The following is a 23,340-nucleotide window of genomic DNA, read 5'->3' on the forward strand; positions in this document are numbered from 1 at the left end:
ACGCCTCGTTCCACTGACAATTCCTTTTAGTCTAACCAATAATTTATCTAACGACAATCGGTACAGAATTAGCTTTTCCGTAAGAGCTATCGTGTACCCTTAACCCTTTCGGGGACAGTGGTTACTACAGTGGACAGTTTATCATGTTACCTGGTTAACGGGTGCATAAAAGGGTGACCTGTGCTCATCCGTTTTAGCTTCTTTGCTGCTGCATTTGCCTGAGGACATGCAACAAGCTCAGCGTGGGGAAGGTTACGCTCGATAAATTCTTAATCTAAAACACCGCTTGGCACCCCTCCCGCATGAGGCATTCGCTTGTTTTATAGTACATGCAAATGAGCCAGCAACAACACCAGGAGGCTCCGGTGCAGTGCGAGGGAGAATCCGTTATTCCTAATAAGACCCCAACCGCCGTCCTGTTGTAAGCATTAAATTCATAGTGAGGTTTTTTTTCTTAAAGTCATTGGAGGATAGTGCGTTTTTATGTATACCTTGTATGGGTGGGACGCATAGAGGAGTCACAGTAGCCTCAGATGCCCAATTTCACACTGCTCTGAAGCAAAGCAATGCAGGCTGATACATACGCAGGGTGATACATACGTGTGTTTGTGTGCACACACAAACGTGCACACAAACACACACCCAAGGGCACAAATGATGCCCACGCGGAATGTATAGTCCATTGATCGGGAGGGGGTCACCACAGTGAGCGTTAGATTTTTTTTCCCCACTTTAATTTCCACAGAAAAAGCAAAAAGAGCGAGAGCTATGACAAGAGAGTCCTCCAAAGGCAGAGAGAAAGAGAAAGTTTGATGTTTTTTTCTCTTTTATCTTATCTGCCTGTCTGTCGCCCCTCAAAAAAAAAAGATTATACAAGAGAAAAACCTTGATGTCATTGACATCATTGAGTTCCTTTTCATTTCAAACTTATTATTCTGCTCTTTTCCTATCATACCCTCTCCAGTTTGGGATAGCACAGTACGACATTCGCATCAATCATGCTAAACTGGGCTGAAAAATGGTGTCCTTAAAAGCTTTTCCACTGCACGATACAATGATATAGCTTTACTCGTTATTGATGTTTTAACACGGGCCAAACCGGGGACTACAAAATTCTTCCAGGTGCTCATTTTAGGCCATGCAGCCTTTCATTAAAAAAAACAAACCAAAAAAAAAAAAAACCTTGATACTCTATCTTATATACAATTGCTCACTGAACAAAAAGTTGATAAAAACAATCAGTGTTTGCACTATTTCAAATGTGACTTGGGTACATACCTTGGCATATATTACAGTATATGTCCAATGGTATATATCAGTTCAATTCTTTACACACTTTTTCCACACCTTCTAAATACTGAAAAACACAAACAAAACAAAAAAACAATTTTCCAAGTCGGGGTACAAAAATGTCCATGCTAAGAGGTTGTAGCAAAAGATTTCCCAGGTCGAGGCAAAATGAGCTTGAGGCAAACACATTAATTGTCGCATTTTGTTTTTCCTGACTTGTGTTAAATAAACACGTAATGGAAGACTAGATAAGAGAATGTTTTCGCTTTTTCAATTTCCAATTTTTAAACGAGAAACAGGAGATGGCTTGATAACATTCAGTTGCGACAGCGACGCTGCCTTAAGTCATTTCATCTGTGCTGTATGTTACGCATAGAGCATATTTGACAATAAAAAGCTGACTTGACTTGGAGCGGACAGAGGAGGGATGGCCTTGCCACACGCAAATATCTGAGATCTGTGCATGTGAATCTCTTGTGAAATATTTTTTGTTTTAATATGGTTTCTGTCGGAGGACAAACATGACACAAACATGACACAAACATTCTAAACGTTTTCCAATGCTGTAAAAATGTGTCGAATAAATATTAAATGTCAACATCTCTGTCAACGAAGAATTGCGTGATAGCCTGCGCCACATGTTTCTACTAGCAGGGCGGGATGTCAGGCCGATGGCTGCTGTCAGAAAACCGGCGTTTCATGTCCAATTCACCGAGGCTACTGGCGAAGTGTGGGAATCTGGAGGGCCGAGGGAAGCATTTTTAAACGGTACACGTGAGCTACGGTAGTTAACACGCTGCCAAAGTGCGTCCCGTGCCTCGTTCATCTTAGCGGCCATTATGGTTGTTGCTTATTATGGCATGCGTGTACGCGCGTGTGATGTAACGAGGAGATCTCTGGAGGATGGTTGATCGAAAAGTAGATCTTTGGTCAAAAAAGGTTGGGCACCCCTGCACTACAGGATGCACTGCAGGGGGAAAAAAACATTTAATCATGAAGGCTCATTGTGGATTTGTAGCCAATTTAGTAATTTTGATAGTAGCCTAATCTAGCTAATATAGATACATACAGCATGTGTTTCCTTCATTATCAGGCTTATATAAGGCTTTTAATTTATTTTATTTTTTTTCGTCTCCAGACATATTTGTTTTTTGGGGGGTTTTTTTTTGGTCCAATATTGCTCTTTCAACATCTTGAGTTGCCACCCATTGCTATAGAAGATGCTCTGTAATGTCCATTCACCACCCCAAACTGAATTTAGACCCTTTCGGATAGTACAAAGCTTGTTTCTGTCAAAATGTATCACATGAGCACACTTCCTTGACACCGATTCCTATTTATCAGCGAATACCAATATATGCATTTAAATTGCAGCTTCAGTTACTTTTCTGAAGGTCAAGTCAAGTCAAGTCAAGTCAACAGTATTTATAGAGCACTTTCAAACAGCCATCGCTGCATACAAAGTGCTGTACATGGAGCAATTTAACATGCACAATAAACAGTAAGACAAATCGGTAATAAAGGCGGTAGAAAGCACCAAACAGTAAAACCAAGAACAAATCTAAGTCATGCTGAGTCGAATGCCAAAGAATACAAGTGAGTTTTGAGGAGGGTTTTGAAGATGGGCAGCGAGGAGGCTTGCCGAATGTTTAGTGGGAGGTCATTCCAGAGAGAGGGACCAGCAACAGAAAAGGCTCGATCCCCTCTGAGCCTCAGTTTAGTTCTTGGTACTTCTAATAAAGTCTGGTCCACAGACCTGAGGCGCCGGGCAGGTGTGTAGGGGCGGATGAGCTCAGAGAGGTAAGGTGGCGCGAGATTATTCAGAGATTTGAAAACAAATAAGAGGATCTTGAAAATAACTCTAAAATGAATGGGGAGCCAGTGAAGGGATGCCAGAGTAGGAGTTATGTGCTCCCTCTTACGAGTACCAGTCAAGAGGCGAGCGGCGGCATTCTGGACCAGCTGAAGGCGCTTAATGGAGGACTGGCTGACTCCAAAGTAAAGGGCATTGCAGTAATCGAGCCGGGATGTGACAAAGGCATGAATTACCATCTCAAAGTGTTCATGTGAGAGGAGAGGTTTTATTTTGGCCAGCTGTCTAAGGTGAAAGAAGCTGGATTTAACAACGGCACCAATTTGCCGATCGAGTTTGAAATCACTGTCCAGTTTAAGGCCCAAGTTTGAGACTGTTGACTTAAGATAAGGAGACAGGGGGCCCAAGTCTACAGGATGGAATGTACAAGGGCCACTGGGACCAAACAATATCACCTCTGTCTTCTTTTCATTGAATCTCAAGAAATTTTGTGCCATCCAGGTTTTGATTTCTTCCAGACAGACAGGATAGGTGCGTGTCTCCAGTGCTTTAATGGCGACTCACAAAATGCAGCCATCAGGAATAGTATCGTATGCAACATGAATGTCAACAAGTTTTCTGTCGCACGACAAAACGAATCCAACGCTGCACCGTGTTCCAGTTAGAGAAACAAACAGGGTGCGCTTGCAACTGCAAATGAAGAGTGGCGGCCATCGTCGTTGGATGCCTCTGTGTGCACTAGCGCTTTGATTATTTCTACACGCCAACGTCTAAAAATAGACAAGCCCGCAGTCCTGTTTTGATGTATGAGCGGTGGTGCTGCCGGCGTGCGCTTGTGCGAAATAACTGTGCTTAATTAATGGGAGATGGCGGGCGTCAACTGCGTGTGCGCAATGGCGGCTTCTGCCGCCGCCGTCAGTCTTTTCATTATCTTCTCGTTATCTTTTTTTTTTGTGTGTGGAAGAGGAGAGTCTCAGTAAATCACAGTGTCATCCATCACAGGGCTGAATCGCCCCCGCCTCGCTGCATGGAGGTACACTCACACTGCAGGCTTAGATGTGCTTGGACTTAAAACAATCCTGTGGTTGGTAAATGTCATTTTAGCGCAACGGTGGTGGGTTCAGATTGCCTTGTGTGCATCTGGCAGTGAGTCACACTGGATTTGCATGAAAAAGCCAAGCTAACTTGATGCTTGCAAAACACCCACATTTACATCAACGCAAGTTGGCCAAGTGCACGTCTATTTATTTCAACTCATCCCAGATGAAATCAACCTTGATTAATGTCAATTGGCTTTGAGAAACTTGTCGAGGCATATTACAGGAAAAAACAGATACAAGTACAATAAATATGCTTTATTATTATGAGTAGCAGTCGTATGCATTTGAAATATTGATTGTGTTTTTATTAGAGCTGTCCATTTTATATTAGGGCGGATCATTATTTGTTTTAATTTGTATTTTATTTTCTTGCATGTTTGTTGTTGTCATTTGAGTTGTATTTCTTGTTTGTGCCATTATCACGTCATTTGAGTCTACGTGACATCATTGTCATCGTTTTTCTATTAGTCACTGTTGGGTAATTGTAGATATTTTGAACCATGCAATAATACAGAAATAAAAATAACATTATGAAGTTAAGAACACGCTTCACATTTCAATTCATAATAATTGTATTTTATAGTATTACTCGGTTGGAATAATGTGTTATTTAATCTTGTTTTGTCCCCTAAACATTTTTAAGAATAAATAAATAAATGAACTAAAATTAAACAAATCTGGGGGGCGGGTGTATGCTAAATTTCAAGAAACAGCGGGGCCATGCCTTTCTTAATCATGGAAATGATGAATGAATTTAACAGCAGCAAGCATCTCTTTCTCCAGCTTTGTTTTCTTAAGGGTTGAATATTTCTCCTTGTCTGTGTCTGTAGATCACGAATCGCTACATCTATGACGCGGTGCTGCTGCTGGCGAACACCTTTCATCGAAAGCTGGAGGACAGGAAGTGGCACAGCATGGCCAGTTTGAGCTGCATCCGGAAGAACTCCAAACCCTGGCAAGGGGGGAAAAGCATGCTGGACACTGTCAAAAAGGTATGAGATGAACACTATCGCAGTTCGTGGATGAACTGAATGGCGATTGGATCCCACAAACGTAGACACAAAGAAAATCTATAGCAACAAATATTTATTATGAACATAAAAGCGCACCGACAAAGTATAAACGGAAATCGCCGGTCACAAGGAGTCGGGGAAAAAACAATGCATAAATAAAAAGCGCTTGCAAAGGCAAGGTAATAGTAAATCCGACAATATAAATGAAACGACAAGAGTCCAATTACACGAAACAAAACATAACTTTGTCATTGGAAAAGATTCTATTTGTGTTAGGATTCCTTGGAGCAAAAAGTTTGAGAGCACCTGCCCTTGAGGACTCGCCTCACGCACTGTTATGACACACTTCAGTATGTAGTTACAGAAAACAATCCAACCTCTCTGAAGATGTCCTGGATGACGATGTATAATTAGGGTTGCAGTATGCAAATTAAAGTCACGGGCAGGTGAACCTCCTAAACACTCGAAAATTTAACACAGATAAACTCTGTCACATCTGGGCGATATTTAAATCAACTCTGAAGAGATTGCCACCAGGGACGCCTTCTTGAAGAGCCGCACTGGCTGATGAAAGTTTTGCGCCAAAGCATGGCCCAATCTCAAGGTGAAACGCCGCGATAGATACGAAAGCCACCGCGCTGCATTTGTTATTGCCTCGCGCTAATCCTAAATTAGCATTTCACTTGGCGATGTCGTTCGATAGAGCTGCCGTTCCTGGAGTAGTGTTTTTATATTTTTTTTTATATCAGTATCAGAACAAGGAGGCACAGATCCAACTGGATTTAAATGTGATGAAAGAATGCAAGTCAAGGTGAAATGGGAAAAAAAAAGTTGAGACAAATAACTAAAAGGCTGCAGAATAAGTAAAGCACACACACACACACACACGAGCAAAAGTGAACTGTTGAGGGTGTGCCGAAAACCCTGATAATTGAATTGTTGTATTATCTGAAAGTTGAGTGAAACTTTCATTGAGAGATGATGTACTTTGGGAATTAAAAAAACAAAAAAACAATGGGATCTGTACAGGTTGTAAAGGAGGGTAACTTGCCAAACTCTTCCGGATCTGCTGGTGTCAGAATTCATCCCTAGAGGGAATTCTACAGCATACGAGCAATCTTCCAAAAGACGGAATATTTTGCGGTTTCATCTATAGTGCCTGAGACAAGAAACAAAGAGGGGGGGGGGGGGGGGGGATCCTTTCAAAAGTTTATTTTAACAAGCAATATGACTTTAAAATATGCCTCACAAATGGATTCAACAAGCACAAAAAAAACCCCAAAAAAACAGCTAATAATACACAAGAGACAAGTCAAAATAGGAACTTGAATGTAGGCATATGCTTCAAGCTCATGGACATGTGTTGTTTATTTAGCAATTTTTCTGCCATGATGTTTTTTTTTTTTTTTTGTTGCTTGTTTTCATTAAATATACCATTACACTCTTTTTCTTGAGTCTTCTGCAAATCAGCCCCAAAATATAATCGGACTGACAGACAGTACATCGTAATAAAGAATAGAATAAATTGTCATGCGGCACAACAAGCTAAACACATCTACCAATATATTTCATCTTTTTTTTTTCATTTGATTGTTTTCTATTTATGTCCTAGAAATGTTAAACATACTTTTTTTTTCTCACCACGATGACTGTTTTGTTAGCAAAAATAGCTCATTCTAACTTCCAAAATGTGTTGTTGTGTGCTCTCCCGATAACTGAAACCTGCTGAAATTCATGCTGTTAGCAAAATTGTCTTCACCGGCATTTCCACTTTGCCGCAAACCGCCTTAAAGGAGAGCCAACACTTTGAATGGGTATAATGGGCTGATCCGTCTCCGCTCGTTACAAGCGCCTTTTTGACCGTTATGATGCAATTTATGACTGGCTGCAGTGAAATATGGTGAGTGTAATGCGAAAAGAGAGTGGAGGGACTGCAGGAAGCTCTTGGATTGCATCACGAAAAAGTTATTAAACTGCACTGTTGTATGTTATTTGGTTCCCATGGATGTAAACTGACTTCTTGCCTTTGCGCCATTTATTGCTTGTGATGGAAAGCCAAGTCCTAAACTGGCATCATACCAAGCGAAATGTGATCATCACAATATGATACCAAAACATATATGTCCTAAAATACGCTTACATATATGACATGATCAATATGCTACAATGTCATATGGGACAGTACTGTACAATACGCTGAAATATGGTACAGTACTATACAGTGCATTTTTGAAACAATACATAAGAGTACAATACTACAATGATGTATGATAAAACACGATGCAATAAAGTACAATACGAGATGGTTCAATGTATATGGTGTAATTTGATGTGATTGTATGAGATATCGGACAATATGGTCCAATATAATACAGCATAGTATGATACAATATGAGTGGACATTGTTAATACCATAGAATATGTTACGGTACAATATACGTACGATACCATGAGGTATTATACGGTACGCTACGATATAGTATCTTATCATGCACTGTGATGCGGTACAATGGAATATGGTGGAGTATGAAACGCAGGTTAATGGAGCACTCTAACTTGTCTCTAGGTGTGAGTGTGAGTGTGAATGGTTATTCGGCGATGCGTGCCTTGTGATTGGCTGGCAACCAATTCAGATTGCATCCGGCACGCCCACAACCCTTGTGAGGATAAACGGATTAGAAAACAGATGATATGATACAAGATCTGGCACTATATATGATTGAAAAAAAGATGGTCCAATGTGATACATAATGATGATGCTGTACTTTACATTACGATACAGTATGTTACAATATGATACAACGTCATTGCACTCTACACTACATGTATACCCTAAGATTTGGTGAAATACAATATGGTACCAATCAAAATGATTTGGTACAATGCTAAACCACACGCCGCAATGTTATGTGCCTGCACATACCCATGCATGCATGCATGCACGCACATACATTCACTCTCACGCACATGCGCACTCACCCATACATCTTCTACTGGAGAAGCAGGATGACGGTTTGAACTTTTCATTTTGTGCAACTTTAGATCTGTGTAACAAGTGTGAAATATTTGTTTTTTAAGTGTTTTGTTATGTGGTTGCAGTTTGGCGTGAGTGGCCTGACCAGCTTCCTGGAGTTCACCGACAACGGCACCAACCCCAATATTTTCTTTGAGATCCTGGGCACAAACTACGGAGAGGACCGTGGGCGAGGAGTCAGCAGGGTAAGTCAACGAACCGCGAATCATGTCTGCACAAACGGCAGGAGTGGAGTTACATAAGTCCTCATTTACCTGCTTGCTTTTAGTCTTTATTTTGAGTGCAGCCCCTTCCTTTTATGTGTCTCACTTTACAATTGTGCTGCTTTTTTTTCTTTTTTTGTGTGGCGTAAGGAGAACATTAGTGTTTTATTATGTTTTGTTTGTTTGTTTGGTTGGTGACTTGTCAATATGTTGCCTCAACAATTTACCTCCCGGTGGCATGCTGGGTGATGGGTTAGCACATCTGCCTCACAGTGCAGAGGTGCAGGTTTCGATTCTGGCTCCGTCCGACCTTCCTGTGTGGAGTTTGCATGTTCTTCCCAAGCCCTAGTTTGTGTTTTTTTCCGATGTCTGTTTCCTCCCACATTCAAAAAACATGCATTGCAGGTTAATGGAACACTCTAAATTGTCCTTAGATTTGATTGTAAGCGTGAATGGTTGTTTTTCTACCTGTGCCCCATGATTGGCTGGCAACCAGTTCAGGGTGTACCCCCCCCCCCCCCCCGTCCGAAGACAGCTGGGATAGGCTCCAGCACCCCACGCGACCCTTGTGAGGATAAGAGGTTTAGAAAATAGATGGATGGATGGAATTCCACATCTCTTTCAAAACCCAATGTGAACTGGATTAATAAGAGGCATTTTCAAAGAAATATTTGTGCACATGTCTCAACATTGCTTACATTGAACGGATGTGCTCTTTCTTTACAACATAGCTGTGTAATAGATGGATTTGCTATTCATACAATCATTGGGATGGAATGTCAAGTGTAGACATTCAATTTTATTTCAGTATGACAAGATTTCCCATGTAGGGACTAAAGCCAATTTCAGGGGCTCAATAGTTTACCCAGTAGACATACAGTATAGCTGACATTCTGAAAACCTACTGGCCCCAGCTTGGCCCCCATAATAAAATTAGTGTAGAACCACCACTGCATTGACCGCCTGAAGTCTGGAAGCAAATTATATTTCTTTATTTCCATTTAAAATCTAAACATTTTAATTTATTATTTATGTGCGTGTGTGTGCGCGCGCGCGTGTGTGTGTGTGTGTGTGTGTGTGTGTGTGTGTGTGTGTGTGTGTGAGAGAGAGAGAGAGAGACCCCTCATTTGACGAGGATAAAAATATGGCAAGTGCGTGCCAACTGCTTTTATCATGAGTGGTGCAAAATCACACACGTAGCAGCTGAAGTCTGTATTCTGCTCATATTTAGTCATGCTGTATAGCCTTCCCATGCGTAGCTTGGCGTCCTTGTCACAATCATCTCCTAGAATTGGAATACTCTTGTATTATTCCTCTCTTCTTAGTTAGGTTTGATGGTTAAGGTGTTATTCCTCTCTGTTAGTTGTGTTTGTTCAGACACTTGAAAGAAACAATGTAGAATGCTGTTGAAGGTATTTCCTGCTCACTGTGTTTACAATCACCTTTAGTGCCCCTCGACCCACACCACTTTTAGGGCCCCCCTCCACAGGACATGTTTAACATCAAAAGAGGAACTGTTATCTCAAGTATCTGTGTTCCTGCCATCACACCAAATGGTGGGTAGTGGTGGTCTGGTCTCACCTCACCGCTCCCAACTTCTTCCAGCCACACCGGGTCAGATGACATGTTACTTTCTTTGTTTCTGGGATTTGCATGAGAGGCGTACCTCCCCGCCTCTCATTATCATATTGTCTCTATATAATCTCATGAATGTGTTTCTTTTACGCTTCCTGATTCAAATCTGGACCCCTCAGGAGCCCGAATCGATTCGTAAACTGCAGAAAAATAAAGTAAACCCTTCGAAGGAACTGTTCATCGCCTCCAGCCTTTATTTGGTTTACCAACATTCTCCTCGTCCGAAATTCAACGAACACGCGGGGAAGAGGAGGCCACTCTTCCCCCAACGCAGCCCACACACACGCAACGATATCTTCACCAACAATCGCGGGTCTCCTCCTGGAAAAATCGTTTAACACACCCCATAGCACAGAATCATCGCTCTTGATAATCTTTCAGAGACATCCGAGAAACAAGCCTTTGCAGACTGATCTGAGAGGCAGCGAGAGGGCGGTTGGCTAGATCCGTAGAGCATAGAGTGCGAGAGCATGTGCACACACACACACACACACACACACACACAGTTCCATCCCCGATTCAAGCTGCATATGTATGAAGATAAGGGAAGTGTACTGAGCAGCGTATCTTCATAGGCAAAAATGAATCTTTACATCATAGCATGATTACATTAAGCCCAACTCGCCGAATGAAATTGCTTAATTACCACTGTGGTAACCATTCCCCTTTATCAGTACATTTTCTTCTTTTCTTTCATAACAGGAAACATAAGCATGGAATCAAGTGACTAAAGAGAAGTAAATGTTGCTTTAAGAAAGTCTCTGCGTTAACTGCCCCATTAGCGCGAGTGCGTGCGTTGCCTCATAATGCTGCATCCTCAGAAAAGCTGTTCATACAACACAGCGTGTAACATTTTATCATACGTAGCTCGAATTAAGAGTTTCTTTTCATGCATAAAAGGCTGAACTGAATTGGAAAGTACCGCGGAACCTCAGAGGTCAAAAATCGAAGGTCAAAATGAGTGGTTAGCGTATCTACTTCACAGTTTTCGCTTCATGATTTAATCGGAGTCCGCATTTGCATGCTTCCCTGTGCTTTCATGGGATTTTTCCGTCTACTCTGGTTTCTTCCCCGAGTCAAAAAAAAACATGCGTTCATTTAACACGTAAACTGTAAAATGACCATATTTTTGGTGTTATGTGTGCCAAAGATAAAAGATCTCAAGATTTGAAAAATCCTGATGTGTACCAGGCTTGAAAGAAAAGAAAATGAGATGAAAATTACGGAATGGAAATTAGCCAAAATGTGACGACACAATTTATCAGGATTACAATAGCTTGTCTCACAGACGTATTTTCAGAAACAGTGAGATAAAAGAGGTACGGGGTTGTTTGATATCACACTTGAGAGGTGGGCAGGCACTGCAGAGATGATTCAAAAGTCAAGTTTTCACAATGTCCCCTTTAACCGCCGTACGATACAACTTAAAAACGATTGATTGTGTATACGCTGTTCAATGACCCATGTACTGGACTGGTCCTCTTGCAGCAAATATAGGACAAATAATGAATCCGTTTGTTGGCCAGTTTTGTTTTATTGTCATAATTTGAATGCAGAGCAAGGCTAAAAGTGATTGTACCATTTCCCCCACTGTGCTCTTAAAGCATTTTTTAACTCCAACAGCTTTTAGAGTGCGTTACTTTTCTGACTCGGTGATCAATTTCATCTCTCTTCCCCGCCGCCGCATGTGTCCAAATTTATTCCGATTCTACACACGGCTGCATGCTGAGTAATGGTTGTCTTGTAAAAATATTAACAATGGCTGCATTCTGAAACTTTTTTTATTTTATTTTTTTTTGCACACAGAGTTCGCAGCATTAGCACTTTTTGAAATATGGGCAACTGGCTCCAAGCACTGACATGTTGATATATAAAGGGTCTGTGTGGACAGGTTTCATTTATGATATGCTAAAGTGTTTGTGCACATCACTGTACATGCAGACACAGAGGCACTAATTCTGGCTATTAATTCTAAGGATGCTACTGAATGCCAGCTTTAATTCACGCCCACTCTTTTCAAGTTGGGCTGGTTTTATACTGCAGGTCTACGTCAATAATTCAGATTTTCTGGTTGACAGTAACATCAAGACAAAACACACACACACACAGACACATTTTCTTATTCAGTCACACCTCGGCTTTCGACCATAATCTGTTCCAGAAGGCTGTTCGAAAACCGATTTGTTCGAAAAGCGAAACCACGCTCTTTAAAAAAAAAAAAAATCTTTATTGAACACGTCTGCTCACAATGGAGCGCTACCCGAGGAAGCGTCACTTCCTCGTATAAGGAAGGCGAGAGGAGTCAAGTGGCGCATTCAAGTGCGCTCAGTTTGTTCGAGAAACGATTTTCGGTCATAATCCGAGGCATTAAAAAACTCGAAGTTTTTGGTCATTTGACCGATTTGGTCGAGAACAGAGACGTTCGAAAAACCGAGGTTTGACTGTGTTTGACTGTGTTTGTGTGTGTGTGTTTGTGTGTGTGTGTGTGTGTGTGTATATATACATATATATATATATATATATATATATATACACAGCGAGCATGAGAAGCTAGCATAGCTTTCCACATCTTCACTGTGAAAGGACGTTAGAGAAGATGTTACTTAAATTTACCAAATTCTTGTTTGGTGGTTAAAAAGTCTGACATTTCTTGTTAACAAAAGCATACATTTACTTACGTACCGGTACTTACTTACTTCTGTTGTAAGTCCCAAAGGTGACATCCCTCCTGGACAATAAAATTCAGTTTGACTTCAATTCAAACAGTGGTGGTGAAGTGGTTTGGTTAAAGTTGTTGAGTCTAGTGAAGTGGGCTGATGTCTCCTGGCAGGTTGCATTCCAGAAATTGAGAAACTGCTGTTCGCATTCCAAAAGGAAAGTCTAACCAGACCCAATTAAGTCCAAAACTGAATGATCCACTGGGGTTTTTCTACCGCATTCTAGGCTCTCATGCTGAGAACCTCTTTTCCTGTTCCATCATTCTCACCCACCTTCTTTCCATTCTGTCTATCATTCGGTGTTCTACCATGTCTTATGACATTCATTCCTGTCATATTTCACCGTCATGCATTGTCAGAGATTTTCTCGGACAAAGTTAAAGAAATGACTCGGCACACAGGGAAATTGTCTTCAATATCGGCGGGAGCGGATCTCTGAGAGCGAACGACGGTTAGTTGCTCCGATGATACACAATCTCAGCTCCCTCTCCGCCGGTTCGAACTTTTATTGTAAAATACAAGAAAAACACTGCCCCCGAGATTTGCATACCGCGCCCCCCGGCCCGGCCTCTCGGTAATGATCTGATCTACCCGAATACACAAGTCACAGACTTTTCTGATGACAAATGATCACCTGGGCGTGACTGCTGTTCCCAAACTGTCTATTGGTACTCAACAACTCTTTGTTCATTCCCACTCTGTGATTGAATCTAGTCTTCTTCCATCTATTCGCCCCCCGTGATTACTCAAGAAAAGGCCCTCCGCCCAAACGGCCGACACCTCTGCGCTGAGCATGTCCAGACATGCCCAAATTAACCGAAACTTTAAACATGATACAATTTTGTTCGTAGATTTCTCTATCATGCATATACATGTCAAGTGCCGGCAATAATAGCAGGCGACATCTGAAATCGGTCATAATTATCACCAGCACACTAGGCTAGAATTGGCTTTCTGCTCCATTAGCTTCAGCGGCTATACGTGGCGGCCTGTGCATTCGTCTGCGCGCAGCTACAGCCGAGGCAGGGGACAAGTCCCCACCACGTGTAATTGCTTCCTTAGATATCCGTGACATCTTAAATGACTTACGAGAAGGCGCCGAAGTGGCATTGCGTTTCTACATTTGAAGTAGTGGTGTAGGTAAGTTGTTGCGGAAAAGGTAAGAAAAAAATTGAAGGCAGAGGTAATGAGAGGGAGAAAACTGTTCAGTTCAGGAGTGGAGGAAGAGGTGTAAAATAATAAAATAATACTGTACATGTCTCGTCATGGGTATATACTCGATCACAGTGGTTCTTAACCTTGTTAGAGGTACTGAACCCGACGAGTTCATATGCACTTTCATGAGTGAAAAAAGTTTATTTTATAAATTTAACATGCAAAAAACCCCACATTTATTAAAACCAGAAAAAAAGTAAATAAAATTTCTTGACATAAGTGTACGTTTCTTTAATTGTGCACAAAATGAACCGTGCATGACGTACTATCACGACAGTCACACTTTGACTACTGAGCGAACTAAATTTTCCGCAGCACTGATTGAACAAGCAATGTTATGTGATCATCTGCAGCCAGTGATGGCCAAGTGGGCGTGTCATAACGAGCTGACATGTTGAGTCGGGTGTGTCTTAACCTCCATGGCAGAGGCTCCGTCAAAACCCTGAGACCGATTCACCGAACCCCTAGGGTTCGGTTGAACCCAGATTAGGAACCACTGCTATATCACAACGACAGATGAATCATTCAGATGGACTCATTTAACATTGCATGGTTGAAGTGGGACAGCTGCAGTTTAATGGTTCACACGCAGTCGACGTTCCTGATGGACAAAAAAACAATGTTGTGCGGTATTTTAATTATGCCTTTGATAATGTAGAGCACGGTTGGCCAACGTCAATGTTGGTGGAGCCCATTTTTCATCAGTGCGTCAGCGGGCGGGGGGCACATGGCACTACGCACTTCCAAACTAGATGTATGACAAAAATTCCCTTTTAAATATGAACCAAATATGTGTTCTAAAAATGTCATTGTTCATAATAACATTCCTCAATACACGTACAATAGAAGCCAACCACAAAATAGCCAGTGTGATTTTTTTTTCTTTGCCACCTAAGAGCTCGCTTGCATTGAAAAAAAATTCTCATTCAAAGGCAGCACAAAACGGCAGAACAGAAACCAACATTAACTGCAAGAACTCTTTTTGTGCATTTTTTTTAACAAGAATAAACGCATTCAAAATGTTAGTATTGAGGAGGTTCAGAAAGCGTTTATCTCGTGCTTAACATACAGTCGATGTTTCTTCTAACAAAACGAGTCAAAAATGTCCGCTGGTAATCGAGCCATGGCATTCTTTCTTTCACACATTTGTCATTAATCGGGAAAGAGTGACCCGTAAAACTGCCCAGTTTTTAATCGAGGTCACCTTCAATTATCATGTGTATTCCCTTCCTGGAAAAGTACTCCACTATAATGGAGAGAAATGAGAGCACATGGCACTCTCGAGACCCCGGGAAACATTGAGGTATCCCATGAGAAGCATTAGTAGCGCTGAAGGTTTGAAAAATGATGTTTTGATGTGACAGCTTCGCGTAAAACGCATGCAAAGTATCGCACACAAGCCGACAAATCTCCCGGCTTGTTCGGAAACGTTAAGCTAACCCTTTTGGCTAAGCATGGCAATTAGCGTCATAGTGCCTAAACGTCAGTAGGCAACACAGAGGGCTACTAGTACTCTACACACATGCATACGCGGAGGAGCTTTAGCCAAATTGCCGTTGACAGATGAGGGGGTTTTTTTTCCCCTCGCCGGTGAAGATATTGTGACACACAAAACGGCTCTATTCATAAAATAAAAGCGAGAGGACATTTCCTCCAGGGATGTGTAATTGCGGGCCTTTAAATTGGAGAGAAGGAAATCAAAATCCACGGCTTCTCGCCTCCCCTCGTGGGTTCTGCAACAGAAATGTGCCGATTTATTTCAAATTATGTGAGGAAATAAATCTTGATTTGACATGATTGGTGCTCTATTGAAATCAACATAAAAATATACGGCTCTTTTTGACTTCCTATATGAACGATTACATTTATATATCTGGCTGTATCTACATCTATATCTATCAAGAAAAAAATGTGAATCTGACTCAAACATAACCATTGGCTGTGTTGTTTTCATAGGGCCGACTTTCCCAATGGACAAACTCTCGCATAATACTTACATTTAGCAACTCTTTGTGTATTGTTTTACTGAGCGGGCAAAAATGTGTACTTACATTTGACGCGTTTCGCACCGTCGACTTCCCTGTGATTTAAATCCACTGATTTTAAGAGCTACGCAAGTTGAGGTTGTTTGTTTTTGAGGGGGAAACAAATCGATATCCGCCTCTTTGTCAATTTTGTGCTGAGGGAGTAAAAACCATGATAGGTTTTTACCCACTACAACAAGAAACTTAAAGGGCAGATTGTGTTTTATCAGTGATGTCAAATACGCCACGGTTGCTTACAGGAAAATAATTATTATAAGGTGTTAAAGTAATGCGGATTATTTAAGCACAGCCCACGGATATTGTGCAGCAGCCTTGGGCATTAACCAACAAACAAAGTCAGGGTGTTTGGGGTTGTAAAGCTCTCAGGGGCCTGTTCTCGCTGCAAATGTTTTTAGGGAGATCACATGAGGAACAAGCACACGTGAAAATGATTATTACAATTATGTAAAAAAAAAAAAAAGTTCCTCAGAGTGACAAAAGAGGAAAGGGAGAGTCACGCACAAAACAAATACGTATGAGACAGATACAGAGCTTGACTAAATGAAACTCAGTGACGTTAAACAAAGCGGAAAGAAAAAGAGCGCCGATGGGGTGGACGTATGCAAAATGATAAATAAATAAACGACGGTGACCGAGAAGTGTATTAAAGCCTGTTAGGTAGATTTGCATGTATCTTTATTCAGTAGGCCTCTCCCCGAACTGTTCGATGTAGAGGAAGATTGGAGAGAGGAAGAGTAGATGGGTTGGGAAGGCAAAGAAGAAGAACAGAGAGAATCCTGTGAATGATGCGTGGATTGAAGGAAAAAGAGGGTCGGGCAGAAAACACAAATGGGGCAAAGAAAAGCTCCGCTTGGAACTGAAATGTATGCCCAACCCTCGATCGCGGAGGGTGTAGGGGGAAATGGGGAGGGTGGGGTGTCTGTGTGCGCAGTCTTAATATTGTATATTTTTGTGTTAATGTACACTACACCCTAAGCGTCCTATCAGTTTCACTTTCACCCAAAAAGTATTTAAAAAATAAAATAATTAAAAAAGCAGGTTTCTGGTCTGGAGTGGCTGCAGGTTTCTGGTGTTTCGACCCGTCTCCTGGTGTCTTTTCAGTGCGCTTGGCCATTTTTGAAGGGAATTGCACAGCCTACGCAACTTTTGTGGCTGGAGAGCATCTCATGTAATCACTCGTAATGATGGCAATCGACGAAATTACAGATACCAAAACCGCCAAGATATCCACCAGGAAGAAAAGGGAAATAATCAAAATCATTCCAACTTTTTCACTTTATGCCTGTGCACGTGTCTCAAGATTGCCAGTAATTCATGATGGATGTTCTCCAGGTGTATTACCTTCGAAACTTGGATCGGGATATCATTCAGCTCTTTGGGAGTGTGGTTGAGTTTCCTCGTGTGCTGGGCTGTCAGGGAAAGACTTGCCGTTATTTCCAAACTGATATTCCATTTGGTTGTATGTTCTCCCTACAATGTCTGATGTATGCTGCTGAAAAAAACCAAGCAATGTCTTTGGGTTGTCTTCTCGGCCTGCTTCTGGGAGTCTTGTGAGGGTCTTGTGGGGGTGTCCAGGTCTACTTGCATGTCACCTGGTATCTCTTCCATCTTATTGACACAACGCTGGGGAAGCACCGCAAACCTCCAACAAGCTGAGTCGATATTTTAAGTTTTTGTGCCTTCCATGAAGACATTTTGTCCTACATTTACTTTGTCTGATAGGATATTGGGTGTGTTGTTGAAATTCAGTTTGGAAGAGGAGAGAAGTAGGTGAAATTATATGTGTTTGTTTGTTTTTTAACTATCATGGGTTGTCACACACTACCCCGAGCGAGACATTCGTTGGTGCGCCGTAATAAACACAGCAGTCATGCAAACAGTGCAGAGTAACACCAAACAACTCGCCTGGCAGTCACATGCACTTCTCAAGGTGTTATGACAAGCTCAGAGAAGTTTTAGTCCCCAGATGCTCGGAATCCCTTTGCACGTCTAAGCCCAAGGCATACCGTGTGTGTGTGTGTGTGTGTGTGCGTGTGCGCGCGCGTGCGTGTGTGTGTGTGTGTGTGTGTGTGCGCGCGCGTGTGTGTGTGTGCGCGCGCGTGTGTGTGTGTGTGCGCGCGTGTGTGTGTGTGTGAATCTCTGATCCATACACCAACATTGAGCTAAATATTTCCTTTTTAAACTGACTCATATACCAGTCAGCCCTCTGTAGAACACCGCCTCAAATTTCATGACTTTGTCGTGAAAAATCCATTGAATAGGTTACACAATAATAAAAATATATATTTTTAAAAAAGGTTAAAATTGCATGTTGTCTTTCAAAAGTTTCAGTCAAGCAAGTTCCAAGTCCCTAAATTAGCAACTTTCAGTAAGTCACAATGCTTGACTCGAGTCCCCCAGATCTGCAAAGTACAGCCACAATTCCAAACATCCAAATATCTGACTAGACATGCGCAGTCCAGTACCACAAATATTTGGGGGATGCCCATGAGGATCGGATGCATTCGTCGACAACAATGCATGTCTCATCGCGTTTGATGCAAAATGACAGTGAGGCAGAGAAAAGGTGGACTGACGGATGGCGGATGACGAAGGGCCTAATTGGCTACGGCCCGGCAGTAAACACAGGAGCTCGCGGCGGGCCAATGAGAAAGTGATCAGCGGGGAAATAAAACCAGAGCCGGCTGTCTGACACCAAGGTCATGTCCTTATGTTAGACACGCCATGGCTTTGTGAACAGAGGCCCCTCTTTTGTCCACTGATGGGAAAAAAAAAACCTTTGAGGAAGAGCAAGTGCATTTTGACACCAGGGGCCTGATTTACTTCCAAATAGCTGCTGCGCAATGACGTGTTCACTCTCACGGGTTGGAAGTGCTGTTGGTGGACAATGTTGTACATGAGCTACCAAGACTGTGACCAAATTCGGTCCTCGAGGCGCCTGCATGGTTTAGATGTCTCCCTCGTCCAACAACTGGATCGTTATCAGGTTCCTGCAGAGTTTGCCGATGTGTTGAACATTTGAATCAGCCGTGTCGGAGGAGGGAAACATCGAAAACATCCAGGAGAGGAGCCGTCGAGCACTGGAATTGGTCATCCCTGATCGAAAAGAAGCAGGATACTGGCCCTCGAGGACCGGAGTTTGACACCTGTGCATTAGTGAGTGACGCGAGCAAACACGTGGCTATGTTACCGAGAAAAAAAAAAAATCTATCATTTCAAAATGCGTGTTTTGTTTTTGAGTGATCGCTGCATGTATGTGCCCATCGTCCATTACAATGAGTTTAAAACTTTGGAGAGCGAGCCCAAAAACTGATCTATGAAAGGCCATCGCCAATTGTCACAATGTGCTGAAAGGACTAAGATGCAAGGAAACGCAGACTTGAGGAGTTTTTTTTTTTACGCGTGTGTGACTGTCAGCCCTGAGATCATTCCGAAGTTCTCAAACCTCATTGCGGAATAGCCCAAATGGCGCAATCATTTTTGTCTCTGGCATTTTAAAAATGTTGACATGAATAGAACAATCAGTTCTCCCCGCCGCCTCTCATTTTGCCACAAAAATTGCAGTCATGGTTGCACACAATTATCCCACTTTGCGCCTTTCAGAGGTGGGAATTTTCGATGCAAAATCAGCCAGTGCAATTTGTCAGGTTCAATAATTTACATTTTACGCGCGAAATTAATCTTTTTGTCGATCCTCGCTGTCTGGCGGAAGCCTATTTTCATTTGGTAAATTGAATATTTTGTCTCAAATCAATACTATTATTGGTCATACAGTCTAGTGGTACACTATTGGTCTACAATCCCCATGTGGATCTGTTATTGTCACAAATGAAATTCTAACGTGTTGAAAATGGCTTGCTCTTTTTGACGAAGCAATGTTAACGGCTAAGCAAAGATGCCCTTTCTTCGGTTTCCTGCAAATCTCGAGTAAATCGGTGCCCTGATAGCGGTCGCGTCCACAAAGAGACCAACTTGTCATTGAGTGATGAGAAGATGTCAAAAGTAACAGGTGGTGCTCATTTTCTCATTGAACAATATTTAATGATACGTGCTGATGAATTCATGGCATATCTCCTGAAAGAGAGAGCAGCTGCTGCTGTTCCCAAACTGGTTAGGTTAATGTTTGACATTTAAAATGACTTTTCCTGAAAAAGCAAGACTTTATTCTTATCCCCCCCCCTCCATTTATGAAGTATTTGTAACGTTAAAGTTTTGCTCTAACAGTAGAAGATACTCCTGACACTGTCACTGTGACGTGCAGCCTTATGACTTTTAACTTAAGTCTTGAACAAGTTTCGTTTCATGTTTTTTTTTCTCGTAACATTTTCAATTTTCTTTGTGACACGATGGCTTTATTCGTTCAAAAAGATAGGACATGATGACTTATTCCTCATAAAATTCCAACTTTATTCCTGTCACATTAGGACTCTGCCTTATTTGTTTTGTCAACAAAGAACGTATTTATTTTCATATTGTCATGATTTTTTTTTTCCCCCACGACATTTTCTTTAACATGAAGGCTATTCTGGTCACATTACTATTTGTGTCACATTAAAATTTTGTGATTGTGACATCCAACTTTGCTGAATTGAGAGAGAGAGTGAGAGCGGAGAGGCTTTTTGTTACGATTAACCACATCAAGTTCCCTGATGTGAATGAAGAGCACAATCATATATCAACTCACTAAATATTAGCATCGCTCGTCTTCTCGGGCAGGATTTTACCTTGAGAGGCCAATCAAGGCCACTTCACTCTGCCACCAATCATCAGTGAATATTGGACCTGAGCTATTTAAAAATGTCAGCCAATTATTGCCTTTATAATTACCAAGACCTCATTTTCACTTTAAGGGTTGTTCATCACACATACACTTACCATAATAGCAATTCCCTAAGCAGCTGTGAACCCCCGAAGAGCCACTTAATGGAGTCCAGCAAGGAAACAGTTTTGTTACAGGGCGTGGATAGGATTGCACGGACTCGTCATTGGAGTGGCATCCCATCCACATGCAAGGCTGCGTAGATATTGGATACTTGATCTCCTTGTCCTCTGGCCCAATGCATAACGGAACATTCTTCAACATCAATGACCTTGATGGGATGATGGGAGGGTTCTACTTTGGTTAAAGAAACTTCTTGTCCATGAAATCAGGATTTTGCTCGAATTTTCCGCTTTCCAAATCGGAAATGTTGCCTTTGCCGTAAGCATATCTGCCTCAAAGTTCAAAACGATGTGAGTTGGTATCTCAACTCATGCCTTCCTTTGTGAAATTTACCTGCCCTCCGTCCCACCTATGCTTGCTTGAATTTTCACCGTGGTTTTCCCACTTTTCAAAAACATGCATTTTTTGGTTCATTCTAAATTCACTGGAAATTATTGAATGAATACAATATTTTCCAAACTCTAATATTCTCAAAAGGCGACAGTGTGCCTTATAGTCTGGTGCTGCTTATATATGGACCAATATTCTGATTTCTTGGACGTAGTATTTTAAATATTCTGTAAAGAGCTTTGTTACAGCTGCAGCGGTTGTGAAAACTATGCGTAAATAAAGCTGGATTGTATTGTATTCCCTTTCGCATAGCTCCATTTAGTGGATGCATAACGCCACCCCAGACACTATTGTGGCTTCTATTGTATGCGCCTTATAATGCGGTGCGCCCTATATATGTAAAGAGTTTTAAAATGGGCCATTCATTGAAGGTGCACCTTGTACTCCGAAGCGCCTTATAGTGCAGAAAATACGGTACTTGTTATCGCGAGATATGCCCTGCGATTAAGTGGCGACCAAAGTTAGGCTCCAGCTCACACATGACCCGAATGAAGACAAGCACTCTATGAGATGGATGGTTGGATTTTTGTCCGGATGGAACAATGGATGGAGCCAATGTATAGTGGGACTTGATTGCACTAACATATAATGTATTTTTCTGAGCATGTTTATTAGCTCTTCTCCATTTTTGTCGCTAATTTGACGCATTTGAGGCTCGCCATGTTCTGAAACATCACATCAAGAATCTGCGATGCCCACAGTATAATTTCTCATTGGATGGATATGCATACACATTAAGGATTTGCACCCTGCACGTGTGCCGCTACACATATTAAAGTGATTAAAGTGGAGGGAACAGATTTGCATTGGTTTGATATGCAGCCCGTCTCACCCTTTACTCTTTTTCTTCCAATATTTCCTCTCCTCGGTTTCCCATTTGCTGTCATCTCATAACACGTCTACGCTTATGTGACCTTCATTACCTCAGGAGTTATCTTATCAGGGCCCAAGCTCCAGGCAGCGTGAAGGTCCCTTTATGAATTGCTGTGTTTATTGTGATTCTTCCCAAAATTGAAGCGGCTTTTTGGCAGCCTCAACACTGCAAAAAACTCACCAATCCTTGCTCCTGTGTATATCCTGGTCATCATGTATGTATTTTAAAATATAGATGATTTGATTTTGAAAAAAAAAGACAGCAAGAGTGTGTACTGCCACTCCACAACCTGTCGATAACGAAGCCTCCGACATTCGGTTGGTGGAGCTATTTAAGACGTTGAGCAGAGAAGACAAAAAAAGACATACACTTCCTCGTCTACCCGAGGAAGCGTCACTTCCTCGTGTAAGGAAGGCGACAGGAGTCAAGTGACGCATTCAAGTGCGTTCAGTTTGTTCAAGAACCGAAATTCGGTTGTCATCCGAGGCATAAAAAACTCAAAATTTTTGGCCGATTTGGTCGAGAACCGAGGCGTTCGAAAACCGAGGTTTGACTGTATCTGAAAATAGGTTCCATGGTGGGTGGCCCGGTAGTCGAGTGGTTAGCGCGTCGACTTCACGGTGCAATTCAATTCCAGGTTCAATTCCAGCTCCGACCTTCCTGTATGGAGTTTGCATCTTCTCCCCGTGCTTGTGTGGGTTTTCTCTGGGTACTCCGGTTTCCTCCCGCATTCCAAAAACATGCATGGCAGGCTGATTGAACACTTCCAAATTGTCCCTAGGTGTGAATGGTTGTTTGTCTCTGTGTGCCCTGCGATTGGCTGGCAACCGGTTCAGGGTGTCCCCCGCCTACTGCCCGAAGACAGCTGGGATAGGCTCCAGCACCCTCTGTAACCCGAGTGAGGATAAAGCGATTTGGAAAAAGAATGAGTGAATAAAATTCATGATAAAAATGTGAATAGGTGAATTTGTGAATGTCAAACAAGTGGGCATTCACTCGATATTGTGTTCATTTGTGCAACTCTATCGGCTAATGTTTCCAGAAAATGTTTAAATCCGAGTTGAACAAC

General features: G+C 41.9%; 1 protein-coding gene across 4 annotated transcripts in view; it reads left to right on the forward strand.

Annotated features, from left to right (window-relative positions):
• The window catches only part of grid2 (glutamate receptor, ionotropic, delta 2), a 377,460-nt gene that overhangs the window by 255,818 nt on the left and 98,302 nt on the right, over positions 1–23,340 (forward strand). For all 4 annotated transcript variants that reach the window (XR_015100984.1, XR_015100985.1, XR_015100986.1 and 1 more), the window contains exons 7-8: positions 5,034–5,195; positions 8,316–8,435. Coding sequence is in view for 1 of the 4 variants with exons in the window: in XM_086111957.1 (XP_085968083.1) it covers positions 5,034–5,195; positions 8,316–8,435 (282 nt within the window). In the remaining 3 variants the exon portion in view is untranslated. The remainder of the gene's footprint in view (positions 1–5,033; positions 5,196–8,315; positions 8,436–23,340) is intronic.

Source organism: Hippocampus guttulatus, chromosome 5 (genome assembly GCF_054856545.1).
Source record: "Hippocampus guttulatus isolate MCC_2025c chromosome 5, RoL_Hgut_1.0, whole genome shotgun sequence".
NCBI classification, from domain to species: domain Eukaryota; kingdom Metazoa; phylum Chordata; class Actinopteri; order Syngnathiformes; family Syngnathidae; genus Hippocampus; species Hippocampus guttulatus.